Source organism: Columba livia, chromosome 16 (genome assembly GCF_036013475.1).
Source record: "Columba livia isolate bColLiv1 breed racing homer chromosome 16, bColLiv1.pat.W.v2, whole genome shotgun sequence".
NCBI lineage: Eukaryota > Metazoa > Chordata > Aves > Columbiformes > Columbidae > Columba > Columba livia.
In genome coordinates this window covers 4,987,360-5,009,015 of record NC_088617.1, presented here as the reverse complement: position 1 = coordinate 5,009,015, position 21,656 = coordinate 4,987,360, and the positions used below count along the sequence as shown (strand labels likewise).

Below are 21,656 nucleotides of genomic sequence, written 5' to 3'. Positions count from 1 at the left end.
CTCATGAACCTCTGAGTACAAGCTGTTATGTGATGGCTTAAGACATCCACACTTTCCTTAGGGAGCCCAGCAGACTGTTGAAATAAGTTCTGGGGGCTTTTTTTGATCAAAAGTTTATTTAAAGTGTTTATTTTGGGGGAGGAAGCCTGGAAAGAAATCAGGTTGTCACATTTTTTCCATGCGTATCTTGTGCCATTCAACATTTCCTTGCAATCCCGATGACATCAAGCAATGCCGAGAGCTCAAGGCTTGGGAAAGGCGGTGGGAAGCTGCTCTTACGTGAGGAGGCTCCATACAACAGGAATATCGCAGGGCTGCTCCAACCCCGGCAGCACGGGCTTCGGAGGAAAATGAGGCTCAGGCTGCAAAAACACTCAGGTTAGAGGCACGTCAGACCTTTCTGAGGTGACAGCTCGTCTCCTTGGGCTCTGGAGCATCCTGGAAGGTCCTTTGTGCGGGTGGTTTTTCTTGCTGGAGCAGGCAGCGTGCAGCCCATCACTGCTGCAGGGTGAGAGGGGTCTCTTTACATTAGCACCCCTGGGGATACACTCACCTCATTTTGACACTTGTGCTACAGGATTCCTCTGGCTTTGTCCCTCCTCCAGCTAAATGTTGACAGCCAACCCACAGAACAGTCTCTTGCTTTTCCTGAGCCGTGCTCTCTTGTCCTGCGCTGCCCCAAAGCAGTGAAGGTGGCACTGGCAGCGTGGGCTGTAGGACCATCCCTTCCTGGGGTGCTGCTCCCCACATCCCTCTCTGTGATGCAGAGCTAAAAAATAAATCCCTGCAATTCTCTGCAGAGCAACTGGACGGTCACAGCAGCAGCCAGCAGCGCAGAGTCAAACCCCATGGCATCCAGAGCAGCAATGCCAGTAACACCAGTCCCAGACCACACAGGATAACACAGTGCAAAGCAGCTGGATGGCAGCAAAAATGTCACCGAAGACAAGTGTATCAGTCAAGCAGAAGCCACAGAAGAGTACAGGCAGCTGTTAAAGCTGATTGTGGCTGCAGCTGAGTCAGTTGGCTGAAGGCTGTGATACCATCCATCACAAAGAGTGTGCCACTCCAGGCAGCTATAGCATCTTCTCATTATGGCAAAACAGGAACTGCATTTATTCATAGCCCACACCTCTCATGGTGCATGAAACAACAGGACAAGAGATGGTAAACCTGAGAATTAGCTAGAAGTTCAGGTAGATTTTCAGAGAAAAACATCAACTTTCATTTTAAAATAAGACAACTGAATACATTGAAAGCTGTGCATTTTTGTCCTACTGTCTTAAGATCTCAGGCAAACTTTTGCCATCTCAGGATTATTTTTTTCCCCTTGTGAAATCCCAAACTGCATTTTTCTACTTAAAAAGAGTTTTGGTGGAAAATGTTGGACCAATCCTTGTAGGGGACAGCATTGGATGAGGAGGTCACTGTAAGCACATGTGATGTGTACAGAAAAGGACAGAATCTTTGACCGAGGCTTTGGGGGGCCCGTTCCCAGGACTAGAAGGTTTGAGTAAGACAAGACACCCATCTTATTTTAAAAGTACATATATTGTGCGCTCCTGGCTTACCAAAGTGTTTTGTTGTTGCCATTGCTGTATGTTGCCAGCATTACCATGGTGCTGGCCACGGGCTGCCAAGAAAACGCCTGGGTTGCTGGTGCAGCATTTGCATCCTTAACAGATTTGGCCTTCAAATGCCACAGCCCAAGCATCAGAGTAAAGCTCATAGTCTTCTGGATCGCTTTCAAATATGAGCTGGAGTAAAGAGAAAACCACAGCCGTGGCAGAGCCAGCGTAGCAGCCTCCAAGCTGTGCTGGCCCCCAGCACAGCGCGGCAGAGCCTTCTCCTGCCGGTGCATCCCGTGAGGACAGACAGAGCCTTGTGGTGAATCCCTCACCGGTACTTTCAAGTAAGTAGTAACTTATGACTCAAAAGCACTGCAGAGAGATGACTTTCTGCCAAGTGATACATCTCGGGAAATCAGACTTTCTTCCCAGGGCCAGTTTTGAAATAGAACTGAATTGAATCAGGAGGCAGAGCTACACGAGGCCAGTTTGGGATGCACTGAGCATGGGTATGTTTTGCTCTATTGAGGTCCATGTTCCCCTTCCTCCGTATCTTTGTATTGTCACCAGGGTGTTTCCTGTACTGCCTGCTGCTTTTCTTGGTGTTTTTATCTCTTCCTGTGGGCGATAGCAGGGGTGTGGGTACCTATCACAGTGAACAGCGTGGTTTTGGGCGCACACACGCATATTCTGGCTGGAGGTGGTGAGGCCAGCAGAGATGGAGCAGGTCCAGCTGTGCAGCCGGTGCTGGAGCAAGAGGAGAGGCTTGTGCTCCAGGTCTGTCTGTCGCAGACCTGCAGGGTGGCAGAGACACCTCTTCTCCACCTGCCTGGTGCTCTGCAAGATGGCAGGTTGGGAGCGCCAAGCCCTCCTGGCTTGCATTGCTCATTTTGCATGTAACCAGAAATTAAACCTCATCTGGCTCAAGCAGGGACTGGATCCAGTCCTTTGCAAGCACCTTTTGTGCCCTTCAGTTTAACTGTGCCACTTCTTCTCCCCCTAGCAAGGCTGAGGACCAGAGTGTCCTTACAGCAGGGATGGAGTGAGTCTTTCACTCTATCAGCAAAGCAATTAGCACTAACCGAGCTCTATTGCAATCCAGGCATTCAGGCAGGAGCAAGCTGCAATATGTAGACCCTTGTGTGCTCACACACCTTCCCACCACACCAGTGGAGCTGGGCAGGAGCCTGGGCCGGGGGGACAACTGGAGACCCGGCACTGCAACCAGCTCATCCCTTTGGCTCCAGACACCCAGTGGTATCTCCAAGGCTGGTGTGACACAGGGAGCTGATACCATCCAGAGGGACGTTCCTGGGGAAACAGGAACAGCCAAAACTTCCTCTGCTCCTGGAGTGGCCCAGAGCTGACTAAGAGCTCACAGGCTTCACAACCAGGTGGATACAAAGGTACATGCTTGAGATGCAGTACTGCCTTGCCCTGAGCATCTTTCCCCTCTTAAATCTGTCTGCTGTCACCAGCTCTGCATTTCGCCCCAAATAAGGCTGGCACCCAGCGGCAGATGAGCTGAGCAGGCTTGGATTTTAATCCACGGTAGCCTGCAAAACAAAAGGCACTCTAAAAAACATGAAGGTACTTCCCAGGTACTACACGTGGTAAAATAGCTCAGGCTGTATGGAGTCTGATGGTGCCTTTGGCCAGGCCCTGGTGGAGAGGTGGGATGCAGCTGGGATGTACATCTGAGCAAAGAACTGGGGAAAGTTGAGGGGAGCAGCCGGAGGAAGCACCGGCAGCAACAGCCGCAGCACCGAAGGGAGGATGTTCGGGCACACGCAGCTGCCAGGAGATGGGGTTACAAGGCGAAGCTAAACAAAGATCTCTGTGAAAAGGAAACGGATCCCTCCTGCCGACTGTAAGGTAGGAGCCGAGCGGTAGCTGCTTGACATCATCGGGATGAGCATTGGATTACAGCAGGCAGGGACTGAGTCGGAGGGGAGGAGAACACGCCCCTCGGCCCCAGAAGTGCAACTTCATTTAGCAGCTCCCAGCACAAGGAAACTGCAAGTCTGAAACTGGCTGGGACTCCCCGGGCCAGCTTGGCTGCTCACCATCACGGGCAGAGACGCCAGGAGGGTGTAATCCAGCTGCGATTTCTTCCTTGGTGGCGGGACCGCGGGACTCGGGAGCGGAGAGGCGTCGGGAGCCGGGGTGGCCGTAAGTGGGGCTGAGCACGCTGCTGTGTGGGGCTGGTGACGGGCTGGGACAGTGGGTGGCCACGGGATCTGCTTCTAGCTGCGCCCGGCATGGGAACCACACTACAAAGGGGTGATTTGTTTAGAGATGCAGTTAACTTTTACCTAAACAACTGTGAACAGCAAGATTTCTGCTGGCCACAAAACGTGGGCTGAAAAACTAAGCTGCATCCTGGTTTTTCTGCTGTTGGAAGGAGCTCTTTGTAGGCTGAAGGCAGGGAGGCAGCTGCTGTTTCACTTGGAAAAATAACGCAGCTCGGTACTTGCTGCGAAGGGGTAGCATGGAGAGCAGACTCAGCGGTTAGAAATCACAAAGGACCGTGGATCAGTGACCCCCATGGGGATTTTTGGTCTCATTTCTGACGTGTATCCATTTATTCTGAGCAACTCACTGGAGGGAACCCCTTACAGCATCTGCCTGGGGCTCCCCTTTGAACCCAGATGAGGGCTTTGCAGAGTGTGGCAGTGGAAGCAGGCTCAGAGGCTCCCTGGCATCCCACTTTCCAAGCAAATGTTTTAAAACGCAAAAGCTTGGAATAAAAAAACACAACTGCTGTGTGGTGGTATTCTCAGGAGGCTTTACAAATTCCTCCCCCTCGGAGCTGTGTGTCTTTTTCTCCTCGCTCTGGATTCTGCTGAGCAGCTGGTAGCAAGCCGTGGTGCTGAGCTTTCACGTGCGTGTAGTGCCTTGGCCCCAAGGGGGTGTTTAGGAAACATTTCCCTTTGCTTGGAAGTGGTAAACGTGTCCACAGAACAAGAGCCAAGTGTACTGTGAACCTGAAGGCAATGCCCTGGGTGGCTGGGCTGGTGGCACTAACTAGGAGGAGGACACGCTTGGGTCACAGGAGCGAGAGGCAGCCGCAGCAGGGATGCTGCAGCAGTGCAAGAGCCCGGGGAGACTGCCAGGTGGCAGACACCATCAGATGGTTGCAGCCTGAGGCTCTTGGCAGTTTGCTTGTGGCAAGGATGGCTGGCTTGGGTAGCTGTGGAGCACACCTTGGCTTCTGGGACTCTTGGCTGTAAAGAACCACCCTGCTAATGCATGGCCACCCAACTGAGAGATTATCACATCTTTGCTCTCGTGGGGGATGGTGTTTAGGAAAGAAGGATGCATGAAGAGATCAACAGTGGCTGGATTCATTCATAGTGCAGATGGAGGTTAAATGGCCATTTACAAACATGGACACACCAGTAGTGCTTAATGTACCATCAACACAGAACAGGGAGCTGATACCATCAGACAGAGCTCCCCACGGGTAAGTCCCCCTTGTCATCATTTTCAGGGACAGTTTCCAGAGAATGAAGACTAAGTAGTGCCTTAAAGAACTGGAAATAGCTAGATATGGTACATAGGCTCTCAGTGTACGTAGCTTGGTCATGGAGACCCAAGGATGTTGATAGCCGTGTGTTTTCCAACCACCCTGTGCTCAGTGGCTGATTCTGAGGAGGGGTGCAGGCACAGAGTGAGCTAGGATGCAGAGTTTTGCCTTTTCCCCCTTATCCTCTTATTCCAAAGAAAGGTACATCTCCATTTGAGGCCGCTCAGAGGAATAACCACAGGCATACAACCTGGCCCTCCAAAATAGCCATGGAAAACATTTTCCAAGTTGCTAACATGTCCCAATCTCCCACGTTTCAGAGCCAGTTCATGCAGCATGCTGCTGTGCATTAATCCCTCCATCCTGTCTGGGCAACCAAACACCAGCATTATTCTTATTTTACAGGGGCTACACACAAAGTAGATGATTTTCCTGGGCTCATACAAGGTCTGTGGCAGAACCAGGGATGAATCCACGAGTCCATAAGGAACAGCAGAAGCTTCAGCCCAGCTTCTCATTTGCCTTTCTATGCCAATCCTGTTGTGGTCTCTCCCCACTTTCACATTCAAAACCCTGTTGTGGTCTCTCCCCATTTTCACATTCAAAGCCTGGATCCAATAGTTCCTCCATACAACTAGGACTTTCCTTAGCAAAGCTGTATATGTGGACTGAGCCAGAAAACAGATTTTCCACCACAGTATCCATTTTAGAGAGGATGAGAGGGGAAGAAAAACAAAAACCACCAACGATGCTTCTAACTGTCTTTAGCCCACAACTAGAAAGAGCTAAGTCACAAGGGGAGCTGCTCCCAAGGCTTGCCAGCACCAGCCAGGGGGAAGGGAAGGTTCAGGTGTTGTGTGGACTTTGTCCTCAGGACAGTTAGAGCAGTCGAGACATCTCTCCAGGATTCAACTGGCACCTGCAGCATGATCAGGAAGAACAGCACCTGGACTATGAACCACCTATTCCCTGTTTCAAAGCTTTCCCTCCTCTCCAGCCTGCAGGGATGGGTACCTTCCACCACCCATTGCTGATCTGCACATCAGGTTCCCAGACGCTCCTCCCCAGCCCAGCCCAGGTGCTCTTTGCACGGCTCCTCCACGCTGGCCGGCCTGCAGACACGTTGTTCATCAGAAGCTGCTGCCTCAGGAGCTCCCCGGCAAGCACCCAAATGCCAACATTTGTTGATATTTGCAATGATGTAATAAGCCAAACATATCCCCCACTGTAACGTCATCAGCTTTACTGGGATGACTGTTTCCACAAAGTGTAATTAATCTGTGGTGCTCATTGCCACAAGATATCACCGGAACAGAGAGCTCAGAAGGCGTTTCAATAGATACAGGTAGTTATCTCTGTGTAACAAAACAATCCTGGGTATGATCAGGAGGATACTGCATTTTAAGGATTCTAAAACCTGGTTCACAGTCATTAGTAACTGATTAAAAACATTCCACTACAATTAGTTTTCTTGTACCTCTGAAGCTGAGGATGGCAGCTGCTGCTGGGGACAGGGCACTGAACGAGGTCTCAGCCCTGTGCACAGCCGGTTGTTTACCCAGGAGTGAAGAGACGCAAGAACAAGCTTCTCTCTGCTGCCATCACCTCTCTTGAAAACAGAAAGGATTTCCTCTCTGGATCAAAAGCAGCACCAGAACAGCTGTTGTGTAGAATAATGCTCAGTTCTGCCAAAAAGCATCCTGGGTTTGTTTGGAACATATATTCATTTTGAAGCAATGCTGAGAGCACAGAGTTTGTTTTGTGTTTGTTCCTTCTGGGTAACAGCTGATAAACACAGAGAGAATGTGAACCCCAAACATGCATCATGCCGATGCCCTTACAATTCATTCCTGATGGGGTATGGATGTCTAACTGTCCAACAAACATTTCCACAGGGGTCCCAAAATAATCTGTGGTACCTTGATGGGTTATGGGACTAGATGAGAAAATGAAGTGTTCTGTAACAAGTTACTTTAGCCCATCCTTAGTCACACGGCATGGACTGATCCACCTCACCAGCCTTAAATCCCCAGGCTCCCAGGGTGGGGTATCGCATGACCTTTGCACAGAGGGGCTTTCAGAGCTCTGCCTATCACAACATCTATAGAAACATCTAGCCAGAGCCCTGGCTGCAGGTTTGCAAAGCCAATACCAATTTCTAAAGAGTTTCTATCTCCAAAGTCAGCTTAATTTTTTTCTTTAAAGAAAATGTGGGTTTTCCCCCCACCGCCCATCGGGAACAGGGCTGTTCAGTGGTAACTCCTACTTCAGAGCATCATTGTTCCAATGTGCTTTAAGCCTCTCTCAGCAGAGAGCCATGTATTTTGAGATATTTTGCAAAACATCTGATGTGCTGAAGGTTTAACTATTTGGGCTACATAACACACGAGCCAGAGCAAGGCAGGAAGGCAAAGGAGGAAAATAAAGCGTTGTGGATTTCCAAAACTGGCTTTCTTCCTTCCTGCTTTTGTTTGCCTGCTTGATGCCCCAAAAGGGTGATGCATATTCCCAGAGTAGTGGGAATCCTGTTTCTCTTCCGGTCCAGTGTTTCCAGTAAGCACTTCACTACAAATAGGGATAAACACTAACAAAAGTGTATTGTTAAATCCCCAGCCCTTTGGTTGGCTACTGCCATGATCATAATTAGTATTTTCCACTTCTGTAAGCCTGTCATCTGCAGACCTGAAAGTGCTTTACAAATATTTGAACCATCTAGCGAGGGGAGCGAGTATTAATAGCTCCATTTAACAGATGGGCAAACTGACACACAGCAGCAGCAAGTGCCCTGTCCTTGAAGCAGGGCCAGAGCCAGCAAGTGGTTGGCTCTAACAACTGGGGAGTTTTAGAAGTGGGTCAAAAAACAAAGAGAAAGGCTGTAGATTGATACCAGCTTGGAAAATGATGGGGAATAGTTCCAGCCAGAATGGTACTCAACCCAAATGGGCCAGACAGATGAATTGTTGGATGAGCTACTGCTTATATGGTTAAATGGTTCATCTCTTGCTTTCTGTTCTGCTAATATTTGTCCCTGGGACAACGTGAAAAAAACAGTCCATAATGTTCCAAGAAGTCTGAAAGCTGAAACAGCTGCTAAAATAAGCAAGTGTCTTGTTGGCTGGGCTCTGCAGGTCAGGAGATTGCAATGCACCCACAGATGTTAAGGCCACAGAGGAAATGTCTTTGAGCTGGGGCTTAGGGACTGGGGAAAAGGGACAGCTGTGCAGAGAGCACAGAAACCAGAAGAGCAGACACACCAAACCAGGTGGCTAAAAGTACCAGATCAAACTTCCCCTTTTGCCTCGGAGAAGCTGATATGGAAGTTTCACTTCTTTAAGGGGCATTGGAGCTGCAAACCAAGATTCATTTATACTCTTGGGCAGCCATCAGGTCCCCCTGTGGTGCAGCGCGAGGGAAGCGAGTTGCTCTGGTTCTCCCCAGCTCATGCACAGGAGGGCAGCAAAAGGAGAAGCAAAACCAAAGAGAAGTTCTCTGTGAAGCCAGGACTGGACTTTCCTCGCTCTTAGACGCAACAAACCAAATCTCTATTAGCACAAACCCTCCTGAGAAGGTGCCATACAAACTCTACCATCCCACAGCCCTTTGCTTGGTGTCTCCACACTCACCAAGCCTTCAGCTGAGCTCTGCCAGACCCCATGTCCCCTTTGCTGTCCTAGTCACAGAGGGTGGAGAAAAGCAGCTGAGCTTTATACTTCCCAACAAAAGCACAGAGAATGTTTTCTTATGCTTATTTTCTTTTCCTCCCCCAGAAGCTGTGCCCTGCTGCATATGGAGCTTGTTTGAAGTCATGTCCAGAAGGAAAGTCAACTAAATCAGGTAGGGATTCACCCTATGGACTGACACACTTTTCGTTCACAGGGAGATATTACATAAACAGGAATGGGGTTTTTTCCTTCCTGTTTTATAGAACCATTTGGCCTCCCTCTGTATTCTGAATGACCAGATGCTAGAAAGATACTAAGAGAGAAAAAGAAAAAAATCAATAATTCTACCATAACAAGTTTCCTGCTGTATTTTCCATAATCCATAGCCACGTACTTGTACAAAGGCATGTTCCAATGCCAGCTCTCAGGGCAGCCCCTGAGGTAACAAATCCTGCTCACAACCTGCACAGGAATGTTGTTTGCCCACACGTAACCACGTAAGCAAGTTCTGCTCTGCACGTACAGTCAGCCCAGCAAGATCCAGGGATCCCCCAAAGCTCAACCTTTTGTGGCACTTGCGTAAGCAGCAGATCTGCCAGCTCACACAGTCCTTTCTGTGGTTTCACTCCCATGGTTTCTGCGCTCAGAAATCTCCTCGGTCCTCAGGTCATCTTGCTGCTTACTCTTGTTCCTGCGCTGAGCTTTCCTTTCCACAGAGCTGCCACGGTTGTGTTGTTTGCAGATCTGGCAATATAGGACCTCAGAACTATTTGGTGCATGTGGACATTCCTCCTGCACGTCTCTCAGAGCAGTCATCTCTTACATCCAGCACCTTTCCCATGTATACTAGACACACTCTGTGTCCTTCTGCACCCAGGCTGCATTTTGGTGGGTCATGAAATAGTTGGCAATTCATTTCATTAGAAGCTTTCCCTTTTCTGAGACTGGAACTTGTGATGATCACTAAGCATCCCCAGTGTAATGTCACAAGCACATCTCGAGCACCGCTTAACTCGTGTCTAGATGTCACATCCCCAGTGACTTATGCAGAGAGATTTATCCTGCCTGCAGAAAGGATCAGGAGCTGCTATCACCTAACACAGACATACAAAAATTCTGCATCCACCACAGAAGTACTCAGAGGAAAGGCTGCGTAGGCCAGCATTGCTTTCTCTGCCCAGGTCCTTGCAAGGGAGCACAGCCAAAGGGACAGGGACAATTCATTGCAGTGGGTAACAGAAGCCATGAAGCCACCTGAAAGGGCTTAGCTCAGCCACCACTCACCGCCAGCCTGATTTAAACTCCTACACTTTTCATTTTCTATTGCATGTAAAGCACCAAGAGCACCATTCCAGCCACCTCATCCTTCTCGCAGCTCCTAAAGACAAACCTTCCCCCTGCTCCCGTCTTCTCAGGCGAGCGCTGCCCCTGCCCTGGCAGTCCTGCTGGGGCTCTCTGCTGCACACTGGGGTGGGTGGACAGGGCAGCCAGCTCCAGAGAGCAGAGCTAAGCCCAGTTTTAACTAATCAGCCTCATTCCACACTGACATTCTCAAGAGTTGCCCTGGTTATTTTTAGGCACTGCTGGGAGCTGCCAGGGCTCTCACACCTCCGGAGGTTTCACAGCTTCTTGCTCAGCCCTGTACACCACCCTGAGCCAGAAGGACTCTTTGGATGCTGGATGGGAGTTCCCAGGGGATTGTGCAGCCTGAATGAGGAAGACTCAAGGCTGGTGGCTTTGAACTTCATGCCCCCTATGCTAAGCAAAGCTTCCTCAACTAGCAGCAGCCAAAACTGCACAGTTACAGCCTGCACAACACCTCTTCCAAGCCAAGTCCTTCTTCCCAGCCACTCAAGCACTGCTTTCACACAGCAGCAGAGCTCAGCTCCTCAGATGATAAAGAAAAACTGGACAAAACTGGACAAAATTCCTGCTAGGCATAAAAACAAAGACCCATCTTTGCTTACCTCTGTCCTGTAGAAAGGTCTCTCTCCACCCAGAAACAGAGCTGTCCCATCAAGATCTGCTGTAGCTTCACCTTCCTTTTATAAGTAACAAGGGCAGCTGTGCTAGAAAATAGTCCCAGCTGCATCTCCTCTGCACCTATTTTACTTCTCCTTGCCCAGCAAAGCCTGCAAGGTGTTGGGGGGGGGGAGTGTGCTGGGATCAACATCTCTGGGCAGGAATTCAAGTGGGTTTGAGTAGGTGATGCTCACTCAGAGGTCAGTGCCCTGGTGTGATCAAAACACCTGTGGGACCACTGGGGAGTTTCAGGTGAAATCCAGCAGGGGCTTTTCCTTCTGAATGATCTGGGGGAAGACAGGGAACATGAGTGTGAAGGGGATCCCCACTGCAAAACAATCCACCCCATGGCCCAGGTGTGGTGGGGTGACTGCACATCACAAGCGGGGACAACATGAGTCTCCCTGGAACAAGCCTGCAACAGCAGCTGTGGGGCTTTTGCAGCTGAAGGGCTTAAAGTGACTGGTCTGTGGTTCCTCTGCTTTGCACGCTCAGGTATTAGCAGATCTTCCACACAGTCACTGGTTTTGTTTATGTAAAAATATGGTGACATACAAAGGCAGCTAGATAAGAAATTGGGAGAGAATAAAAATAATGGAGAAGGGACTTGTAGCCTCATCCTGCATACAGCTTCGAAAGGGTCTCTGCAGGGGACAGAGGGACCCATGGGTGCTGGCTGACAAGGTGGTGGGTGCTTGTGGCCGTGCTGGGTGAACACAAGGGGTCTGCGTCGCTGCTCTCAGCTGTGCAGGAGTCAGAATGTCACATCCACCCAGCGCGAGTCTGGCTTGAAGGGCTGAAAAACAGCGGAGAAGGTGCCATGTCCAAGGGTCTGCTGGGCCTGAGCCTTGTCCTGCTATGCCACCCCATCCCTCAGAAGATGTGTATTATTCAGAGTGCCCTGGTTTGTCAGCACCTTGAAGCTGTGGGATGTGAAAAACAAGCTTGACCTGGGAATAAAACAAAAATACAGCTGCTGTCACGGCAACTGTCTCTAAATGCATGAAGAGACCAATTATTTCCATTAATCAACTTAGAAAGAGGCTGCAGAAGAGGTTTAAGCTGCAGCTGAGGCTGGGTGCTGAGGGAAGGGAGGAGCAGAGAGCTCCATCAGACCTGGTTACCAAGGCAAACAGTGATTCCTCTCGTCGTGGAGGGTTTGGGAGCAGCCGCTCAGCACCCATGCCCCGTGGGGACTGGCAGAGGGGTGCTGATGCCCCAGGCGTGGGGGTGCAGGCTGGCAGTGCTGAGTGGCCAGAGCTGGGCACCAGGCTGCGCTCCTGCCGGACAGATGGACGGATGGACAGGCGGCTCTCTCCTGCCATCGCCCACATATCCTGACAATAATGAGATGCTGAGCAATCCCCTCCTGCCTCCCCCGCTCCTGCCCAAGCCTCCCCTGGGGACCGCAGCAGCGCACATGAGGGCTCACCCTACATGCCAAGGGGCAGCCAGGATTTTGAAATCTGGCTGGAGCATCTCTGACGTCAGCTGGGAGCCAGGCGGTGGCCCGGGGGATGTGGGGCAGCAGGACACGACTTGGTGCAGCAGAGACACCTCAGTGGGGGTCCCTGGGGATGTGCTGAAGGCCAAGAGTGAGGGGAGGGAGTTTGAGGAACTTGGTAGAGCTAAATGCAAAGCTTGTGAAGTCACAGAGGAGTTGGTCTAAGCCTAATCTTAAATCTGAGGCTAAGCAATTAGTCACCTGTTCTATGAGCATCAAGTGGTCTGTTCTGTCAAACAAGGGCAAAGCAAATGCTGGGATCTGTGTATGAGCACCGAGCCTCAGTCCCTCTGCTCTATCTGCTCTCCTCCTATATCAATGATAATTTTCCACTAAGTCCTAGAGAACCTTAAAAGCTGTGTTCCCGCAAAACAATGCAGTGGCTGGAGAAGCTGCAGTGTCCACACTGGCTGAATTCATTGTGTTTAGCATTAAGAGCCAGAGGGTGTGAAGTTATTACAAGGCATGGCACAGCAAAAGCCTGATGAAAACACCCATGTGCCATGCCCAACCTTGACACCTCTTAACTGTCAACGTGTGGTGAGGCTTTTCCACACTATTCTCACCGGGAAAGAAGCTGCTGAGCACATGAGATGAATACATGTGCCCTGGTAGGAGATCAGGCTGCTGCCCTGGTCCTGCCTGTTTTCTCACCCAGCCGGGAAAGTCGGGGCTCACCAGTTTGGAGCCCATCCATTCTGGCCAGTAAGACCCACCACCACCACATTTTGGAGAACACAGACCCAGCAGGAAAGCAGGGGAGCCTTACCAACACTGTTAAATTTGTAGCTGCTACCAGACCAGGCTCCCAACAGGACATCTGCAGCTTTAGTTCAGCTTCTGACCACAGATCTAAGCTCTAGTGCAAGGGGGTCATGAGCCATAGCAAGGCCTTGAAGGCACGAGCACAGGTCTAAAAATACTCTCTAACCACGATAACACCGTTACAGAACCCTCCTTCTTTGATGTGCAACCCCTCATGCATGTTCCCAGACAAGAGCTAGTGGAAAATTTGCTGCAATTCCAGCTGGAAGTTGTCAGGCAGTTGGTGGAAACCCCCTGACCTCAAGTGCTGGCTTCAGCACTACAGGATTTTTTTTCCCTTCGTGCTGGATGTGACTCTCCCAGCAGGAAACCTCACGGCAGACCCCCAGGGAGCACAGAAATCCCGGTGCTCCCGGCTCTGTGCTCTATCGGCCCCCCCTCTGCCATAAACCATCTTACACTGTAAATATTTTAAAAGTGCTGCAGGGCGGGTGAGCATGTTTTGCTGTTGTTATGGATCCGGCCCCGGCAGGCAAGGTCTAATAATAGTCACTGTACCCTGGAATGAAAGGGCAAGGGGCACGGCACAATGTGGAGAGCTCGAAGGCGTCTGCACAACTTCATGCCCTGGTCCATGCAGGGTTGCAATGAAGGGATGCGATGCATTGGCAAAAGGAGAGGTTGCATCCCTGTTCCCCGGCAGAACTTTGAAATTTCGCCCCAGAAACACAGCAAGGTTTAGCTTGGCTTCCTGGCTTTATGAATCGAGAAGTTAGAGAGCATTAGATCCTCTAGTGTGACACCAAGAAGGCAGGAGAGCATGTCCCAGCCGGGCTGCAGGACTGGGGAGCCGTCTCCAACTGGGACCCGCAGCTGTTGGTTCCAACTGCCGCTGGCAACAGGAGTGGGGCCACAGCTGGGCAGCAGCAGCACAGGACGTGAGTCTGTCAGGGCTCGTGCCCCAGGGAGCTGGGTGTCCCTGTCCTCAGGGGCTGACTCTGTGGCCACAGAGGTGGCTGAGGGACAGGGCTTTGCTCCAGGGGTGGCCCGGGGGACAGCACGGCTGGCCGAGCAACTGCTCCTGCTCCTGCCTGGCCCCGAGGAACGGGGAGGTGTCTAAAGAAAATGGTGAAGGGTCTGGGTAACAAGTCTGATGGGGAGTGACTGAGGGACCTGGGGGGTTCAGCCTGGAGAAAACGAGGCTGAGGGGAGACCTCACTTTATACAACTACCTGAAAGGAGGTTGTAGCATGGAGGGGGTTGGTCTCTTCTCCCAAGTAACAAGCTATAGGATGAGAGGAAATGGCCTCAACTCACGCCAGGGCAGGTTTAGATTGGATATTGGGAACGACTTCTTCCCGGAAAGAGCTGTCTGGGCATTGGAAAAGGCTGCCCAGGGCAGTGCTGGAGTCACCAGCCCTGGAGGGGTTTACGAGATGCCGTGATGTGCTGTTTGGGGACACGGTTTAGTGACAGATTATGCTTGGACTCGATAATCTTCAGGTGCCCTTCCAAACAAAACCATTCTATTCTATGAAAAGCAGGCTGGCATTCAGCCTTAGCTAAGCAGGCCTTCAGCTTCGCTCTCTTTAACCTTGGAACCTCCTTCCTTACAGCAGCCCAGCTCTGCTCTGTTGGACACCCTCAGCCCCAAGGATGGCTAAGAAGGAGCCTGAGCAGCCCCATGCCCCAAAGTGCCACAGCTGCCCTGCACAGATCAACAGGACTCACTCTGACCGACAGGCCCTTTGCTCTCACTGCAAAGACAGGTTAGGTGCAGAGGAAAATAGTAAGGAAGGCTCGAGGTAAGCGAGGCAGAGCGGAAAGCAACAAAGCTGACTCAATTCAGCACAGCCTGCTGATAGCCAGCATCAGTGCCAAGTCCAAAAATAGCCCTTCTTAGCCATAAAGACCTGACAGTTTAACCTACACAAGGGACAGATGCAATATCCTTTGAAGGGTTTCCTTGAAACTCGAAGCCAGGGCTGGGTGTGACTGTGACATCCATCCCATCCCTCGCAGTGACACCCTGGTTCACTCGCAGGGCTTGTGTTTGCTCTGCAAGGCAAGACTTTAACTCTGCGGCTGGAGTTTAACCCACCCCTACCATTTCCACGTCATTTCTCTGCCACTCTCATATCATTTGCAGTAACTGCTCACAGGCCCTGGGATCTGTGCTGTGGAGAAACGGGCAAGGGGGAAAATGGCAATTAACTGCTGGCTTGCCAGTGGGACTGAAAGGGATACTGAGCTGGCCCAAAAGAAATGCCACAGTTTCTTCTACCAAAGGCAGAAGAAACGTTTAACCCTTTCATTCCCTAGCAACCACCTTCTAAAAGGGTACAATTCAGCCCCGCTGTGCGGAGCCACAGCTCCCCAGAGGACAGCCAGCTGCTCCAGCAGCTGCTGGGTGATGTCCACGGAAAGTGCCAGCAAGCCCAGCTGCGGTCCCACCGCAAAACGGCTCTGGGAGCCCAGTCCATGCCAGTAAAGCCAAGACTATGACAGCTCCAGATTTTTTAGTCCTTGCAAGACACTGGAAAAATAAGAGCGGGCCAAATGGCAGGTTTGGCAGAGTTTATTTCAGCCGTCAGGGGAGCAGAGGTGGCGCAGGGGATGTGTCTGGTGTCTGTGGCAGCTTGCAAGGGGTTTCCTCGCTTGTGGCCAGCTGCCCTGGGACAGGTAGCACTGTGTTCCCATGGTGGAGAGGGGACAGTCTCCCTCCAAGCAGCACAGAGAAGCTTTTCAGGAATGTGCAACGGGCAGCAGGTCCCAGTCCCCTGGCTGTGGCTTTTGTCACCGCGCCATGCATCCTCTGCCCTGTCCCCACGGGCTGGCACGCTGTGCCAAGGGCGCAGGGACCGTTCCTGTTCCCATCAGCAGCAAGGAGGGCAGGGAGGCAGCAAATGACCCTCTGGGGACAAGTTGAATCATCTCTGAAGCGCCCTGGAAACCCTTGCGCGGTGTATCGTGTGCTGTGCTGCGGGCTTATTTCTGCAACGCCTGGCAAGAGCTGGCACATCAGCCCCTCCCACTGGCCCAGGGGAGTATGAAACACCAAAGATGGGGATCTGGTGAGTGATGAACCCTCCCTTGTCACCCCCTGCCACCGCTAAATGACTGTCCATGGTGACGCAGTTTCAGGTTGAACTACGTGGGCAAGAGGGAAGGTGATTCCTCTCTTGCCCCTGGCAGATGTTAAAATATGTTTCCACTGACTAAGAACGCCCTGAACTGTTTTGCACCTGCCTGGAAAAGTGAAAATGCTCTTTAAAAGTCAGGTTTTTCTACCAAGAACTGAGGGGACCCCATGCCATCATCTCCTCGGTCCAACAGCTGCCCGGAGGCAGAGGCTGGAGTGTCTCTGCCAGCGGGGAGGGATCTGCCTGCAAGGCTTCTGAGAGCCGCCCACCTTCAAAAGCCTGAAGGAACTGCACGAATTTGAAAGCTTTGCTCATAAATCTGCCTCTCTCCAGCTCTTTCCATGGAGAGCTTAAGGCAGGAATCTTCCCAGCCAAGGAAAATAAATAAATCACACACGCCACCTCCCGGCCATCGAGCTGGGACCCAAACCTGCCCGTTTCTGCACACTTGGCTCCTGCTGCTGTTCTAAATCCGGATCCCATCCTTTCCCCATGCCATGGGGCATTCAGTCGCTGGGCAGAGCGCTGCTGCAGCTGAGCACACCAAGGGACATCAAGGGAAAATGCTGCATCCCGGGGGCTGGTCGGCTCTTGCTCCCTGGTTTGTGGAGTCCATTCTGCAAACCAGCTCCCGGTGCAAGGGCAGGAGGACTGCTGATCATATCAGATCTGGACTGGCCTCACATCACAGCTTGTGGAGATGGACCCCAGCCCTTAGGGAAGCCTCCCAGATCCGGGTGACATCTCTCTGGCATCTACAGGTCAGCAGCAGCCCCTAAGCTGCGAGGAGGACCTGTCGAGGAATGATGGATGCTCAGTGGGACATTAACCTCGAGTGAATAACAAGCAGCGGGATATTTTTATTTTACATTAGACACCAGCATTTCTAATCAGAACCTCCTTCAAGTATTGACAACACCAGCAGGGCTAGAGGCATTTTTTACAGCGGGCAAAACCGCAGATAAGACAACTATTAATCTCTAATTTCTGCACAGAAAAATAAACTAAGTGCCAAACTGAGTAAACAGGAGCAGAACCCAAGGGCACCAGGTTTCCAGCACAGAGGCAGCTTGTGCTCACCAGCTCTATGCCCAGGAGCCAAGACACCTATGATACATCCCCTGAGCTGCTGAGGTCTCTGGACTCAATGCTGGCAATTTAAACCATCAGTTAAAATGAAAAACCAACAGCTGAAGGACTCACCAGGCTGACCTAAGAGCTGGCTCATAGTGGTACTTGCGGGTGAGAGTGGCCATTCTGAGCTTTTCTTTGTGCTCTGCGCTTGGCACAAACACAAACCTGGAATGAAGGGATCCAAACGTCTTACAAAAGGGCGGATTTTCACGTGTTAAAAGTGCTTACCTCAAAGCCGTCCAGCCCAACCCTTGTTCAGTGACATCCAACAGCCAGTGGAGGCCAGTACTGATCCAAAGACCTGTAACACACTCCCCTGCTCCCCGCCTTCTCCAGCGTGTATCCATGGGGGCCTGATCATTTCCTATTACAAATTCAGGTTGGATCGGCACCCCATCCCCCGTGCAGCGAGGCAAACTTGGCCTCTGTTCAAAGCTCTTGTGGCATTTTGAGGAGAAAGGAGGGCTTTTTCTGTAAGCGCTTTTCTTTTGTAGGAAGCAGCTGCTACAAGCGACCTTGCAGCTCCTAAAGAACGCCAGAAACTCAAAAGGAGAGGCGAATGCCTTGCTTTGCAATGGGGTGGCAGAGCAAGGGCTGGTGAGGCAGCTGGGATGGATCCTTCCTGCTTACCTGCCCTCAGCTGGCACGGTGGGTCACCCAAAACAGTGGGTCATCCAACACAGTGGGTCACCCGACACATTCGGTCACCTGGCATGGGGGGTCACCCTACATGATGGGTCACCCACTCGCCTCACGAGATGGGGTTGATATCTGAAATTTCAGCAGCTCCTGTTCGAGGAACCGGAGCAGAGTTACAGGGACTATTTTTTCATGCTGTAATTTAACTCCACGGAGTAACCTAACCCAGAGGGGGCCATGACTCGAGCCTTGCTGAGCAGCCTTGATCTCACAGCTGTGTTTTCTCCACAGCATTTTGCAGACATATAGAGATGCAATGGAGGTAGAGTCCAGCACCTACACTGACTTTATTTCCTCTGATCGGGCTGGCCGGAGGAACGCTGTCTACGACATCCAGCAAGAGGCAACCACCATCAGCATGCGTAAGCTGACCGGGGACATAGGTAACCTCTCTGTGGAAGGACCAGGTGAGCTGCTGCACACACCAGTAAGCCCGGTTCCTGGTGCTGGAAGGGCAAGGCACGAAATGGCAGCGCAGCCGACTGGTGCGTCCCTTGGAGCATCACAGGTGCTCAGGAGGAACGTCCCATTCCTCGCTGCAGTCAGCGCCTTCGTGCTTGGTGGGTGCTCAGCGAGTGGGAGACTCCCCGGGCTGAGGGGCTTTTGCAACAAATAGGATGGTCCTGGGGTTCACTGCACAATGCAGTCGAGGCCTTTTGCTTGGTGGTTTTGTAGAGGCATGAGTGCTCAAACAAGAGATAGACTGACCAAGAGTGAATTACAAATCAGTCACATCTTAGGCTTTATAAAAAACCCAAATGTGGGGCAGGTTACAGTTAGCTTTTTCTTTGTTGGCTGGTTTTGGGATTTTTAAAGACAAATCAGCCTTCAAATAGTTCTACAGTGTTTAAAATAACAACAGAAATAATTTTAAACACCACTAGCGATCTCTGAATCTTCCCCCATAGCCCAAACACAGCAGCAGTATCACCATGCTCAATTCACACTGACCAGCTGACTACAACCAGCATAAATCCGCCATCCAGAGCCCAAGCAAACCAGCCAGACTGATTTCACTAATAAGCCACAAAACATACAGCACCACTGCAGGAGATAAGCTCATTTTTTGTCCTTTCTCTTTTACTCCTCCAAACTACAATCTGTAACTACGAAAAATACTTTAAAACACGTTACCCCAATGTGTCCATACTAGCATATGCCCATCCACCTGTCCATAAAAAGCATAAATCAGAGCTTTTCTGAGATAAAAGTAGCTGCCAGATAGCTGCCAGGCTGTTGGGCAGACATTCCTGGAGCACTTGCAAGATGCTGTTACGGGTTGGACGAGGAGAGCACGTCCCTGCCCCAAGGCTCCCTCCCAGCATCACCAGGTGTCAAGAAGCCTTTGTACTCCAGGAATGTGAAGGGAGGGAACCCAATACTTCTAAGCAAAATGCATGGCTGCAGGAAGGTAGCGATAGGTCCTCAGATGGCAATCTGAATATAACCAGCTGTAGCAATTACTGGTCACTTGTGTTCTCAGCAGTGTAACCAACTGTGCTTTCTTCCCGATCCTCCCTCAGCAGAAACCCAAGGAGATGCCGCTTCTTCTGAGAACAACCCTGGAGCAAGTCCAAATGAGCAAGAAGACAGTCCCTCCCCATGACAGTGTGCAGGGGAGGGGATGGGATGGGAGGAGGGCCTTGCTGTGAGCCTGGAACAAGAATTTGCTATTTAATCTGCAGATAAAAGCCAATGTGGGACAGCAAGTTGTCTGTCAAATGCCTCTGCTGCAACCATTTTTGTTTAGAGAGCCACGAGATGCTGTGCAAGGACTGGCACCTCCAAAAGACTTCTGCTCCCATCCCTAATGATTTAGAGCAACACTGCCATGGTTGCAGTGATATGAGCCATTCTCAAGATGCCTTAGCTGCAATTTTCCCCTTGGGGAAAAGCCAATTTCAGTAATAATAGACACATCAGACTTTCCTGTCCAAGGTACCTTCCTCCTTCACAAATTTAGACTATTATTTATTCTGTTTCCATAGATTAGAAATTTAGATTATTGGTTCTTCTAAGCCTCACCCTCATCCACATCTTAGACCTGACTTGGCCTCTGGACCATCCATGTGGCTTCTTGTCAGGGTGGGCAGCAGGGAGGGGACCCGGCCAGTCCCGCTGCCTTCATGTCACCTGTGCTGCTGCCGCTTGGCATCAGGAAAGGACCAAAGCACAGCTCCGTGTGGGCAAGCTCCACCTACAGATCCAGCAGCACCAGCCACAGGCATCTTTTTCTTTGGGTTTTAGGATTTTAAGGGGAGGGGAGAAACATTTTGCTGGTTTGACTGTTGAAATTCAGGCTTAACTTTGCAAGCTGTTAGCCCAGATGATCTCTGGTAGGATCTCACACTGTTCTCTCTTTTAGGAGACATGTTTTGTGGTAAAGATGGTTTGATAAAACTATATAAGCTGTTGGAATAAATAACACAGTCTTCAAGTACTGAAGGTGTTGTTTTCTGTCTGCATGTTTCTTCTTCCTCTGTTTTGCCTTGTAGCAGGCTGAGCTGCAGGGCTCAGCTTACCCTGATAGGGAGATGCAGAGCTGTGTTACAGGAGAGTCCCTTCCATTTGGGTCTGCTTTGCAGCACCCAGGTAGAAGCAGATGCATTCGGGCACAGAAAATGCTAAAAGTCTGCCCCAGCTTTCCCAAGTTTGCTGCCAGGCAGCGCTTTCCCCAGATGTGTTTCATCCACTGTGAGAGCTCAAGGCTGGCTTGGGACTTGGTGGAGCAGCCCAGACATCAGACGTCTTCACTCTGCAGCACAGAGCTACAAGGACATCACCTTGACAGCCTAGGGAAGAACTGAATGTTGCAGGTTTGAGATTTATTGGTGTAAACTAGGCCGTAAGTAAGCAGAGAAGCAGCTGCCAGAGGGGGAAGTGTCTGTGGGCCTCCAAAAAGCAATGGCCACAGGGCCAGCAGAGAGATGTCCATGGCTCCAGCCCCCATGGGAAACAAGAATTTGGCAGCCAGGTAGCGGCTGCATCTGCTGCTTTGGCAGCTGCAAACCCGCTTGGTCCCGGAGCTGCCTGGATACCATTGCAGCTCCATGCCCGGACAGCAGCCAAGAGCCTGCTCCCATTTCCCTGTGCTCAGTGGCAAAACAGCAGGGAGCTCCTGGGTTTGGCTGACCACACACTTGGGTGTTTAAGCCCTGTTTCCAGCTCTCCTCACTGCCACTGAACAGTATTTTTGGCTCACACTGACACACACAGAGAAAGCCAAAGGGCAGTGCAGAGGGACTACGCAGCAAGCAAGACCTCCAGCAGTCAAGCACGGGCTAATCTTAGGTCTCCCTGGTCAGAAAATATCTGTTCCAGAATTATATTTAGACAGATGATTAGGGACCCATTGGCCAGCCAACCAGCATCAGGTTCCCCCTGCAAGCGAAAGAGCCGGGTCAGCTGCCGGCACCGATTGTGCTGAAAGACCAAGGGCACTGGTTTAATCCAGCCACATCCTGACTTACAAAGCTGCTAAACACATGGATGCTCCCAGCCCTTCACTTTCATTGGACACAGGGGCATGCTGGACCTCCCAAAACTCTGAGCACTAAATGGTCAGCAAGTCTTCCAGCAAACGCTGACAGCACAGCGCAGCCCATTAGCCAGGCTGCACCATGTCCGGCT

At 51.1% G+C, this 21,656-nt stretch overlaps 1 protein-coding gene across 4 annotated transcripts; it reads left to right on the top strand.

Moving 5' to 3' along the window:
• Positions 1-3,490: 3,490 nt before the first annotated feature.
• On the top strand, positions 3,491-20,471 carry PKIG (cAMP-dependent protein kinase inhibitor gamma). 4 transcript variants are annotated; one of them, XM_065031976.1, is made up of 5 exons: positions 3,491-3,740; positions 8,865-8,931; positions 14,667-14,819; positions 18,258-18,433; positions 19,553-20,471. In XM_065031976.1, exons 3-5 carry the CDS (start codon positions 14,707-14,709, stop codon positions 19,630-19,632), a joined length of 369 nt encoding a protein of 122 aa, XP_064888048.1. In that variant the 5' UTR covers positions 3,491-3,740; positions 8,865-8,931; positions 14,667-14,706; the 3' UTR covers positions 19,633-20,471. The 4 variants fall into 4 exon arrangements, 2 of the variants coding, with proteins under 2 accessions (XP_064888048.1, XP_021138843.1); XM_021283168.2 differs by having other exon boundaries at positions 19,550-20,471; XR_010466557.1 differs by lacking the exon at positions 14,667-14,819 and having other exon boundaries at positions 3,492-3,740; positions 18,258-18,388.
• Positions 20,472-21,656: the final 1,185 nt, after the last annotated feature.

Coding starts and splice junctions, on each gene's coding strand:
- PKIG (XM_021283168.2), top strand. CDS start 14,707: ATGGCTAAGAAGGAGCCTGAGCAGCCCCATGCCCCAAAGTGCCACAGC. Junction 14,820..18,257: donor TGCTCTCACTGCAAAGACAG/GTTAGGTGCAGA, acceptor TTTTCTCCACAG/CATTTTGCAGACATATAGAG. Junction 18,434..19,549: donor CCTCTCTGTGGAAGGACCAG/GTGAGCTGCTGC, acceptor ATCCTCCCTCAG/CAGAAACCCAAGGAGATGCC.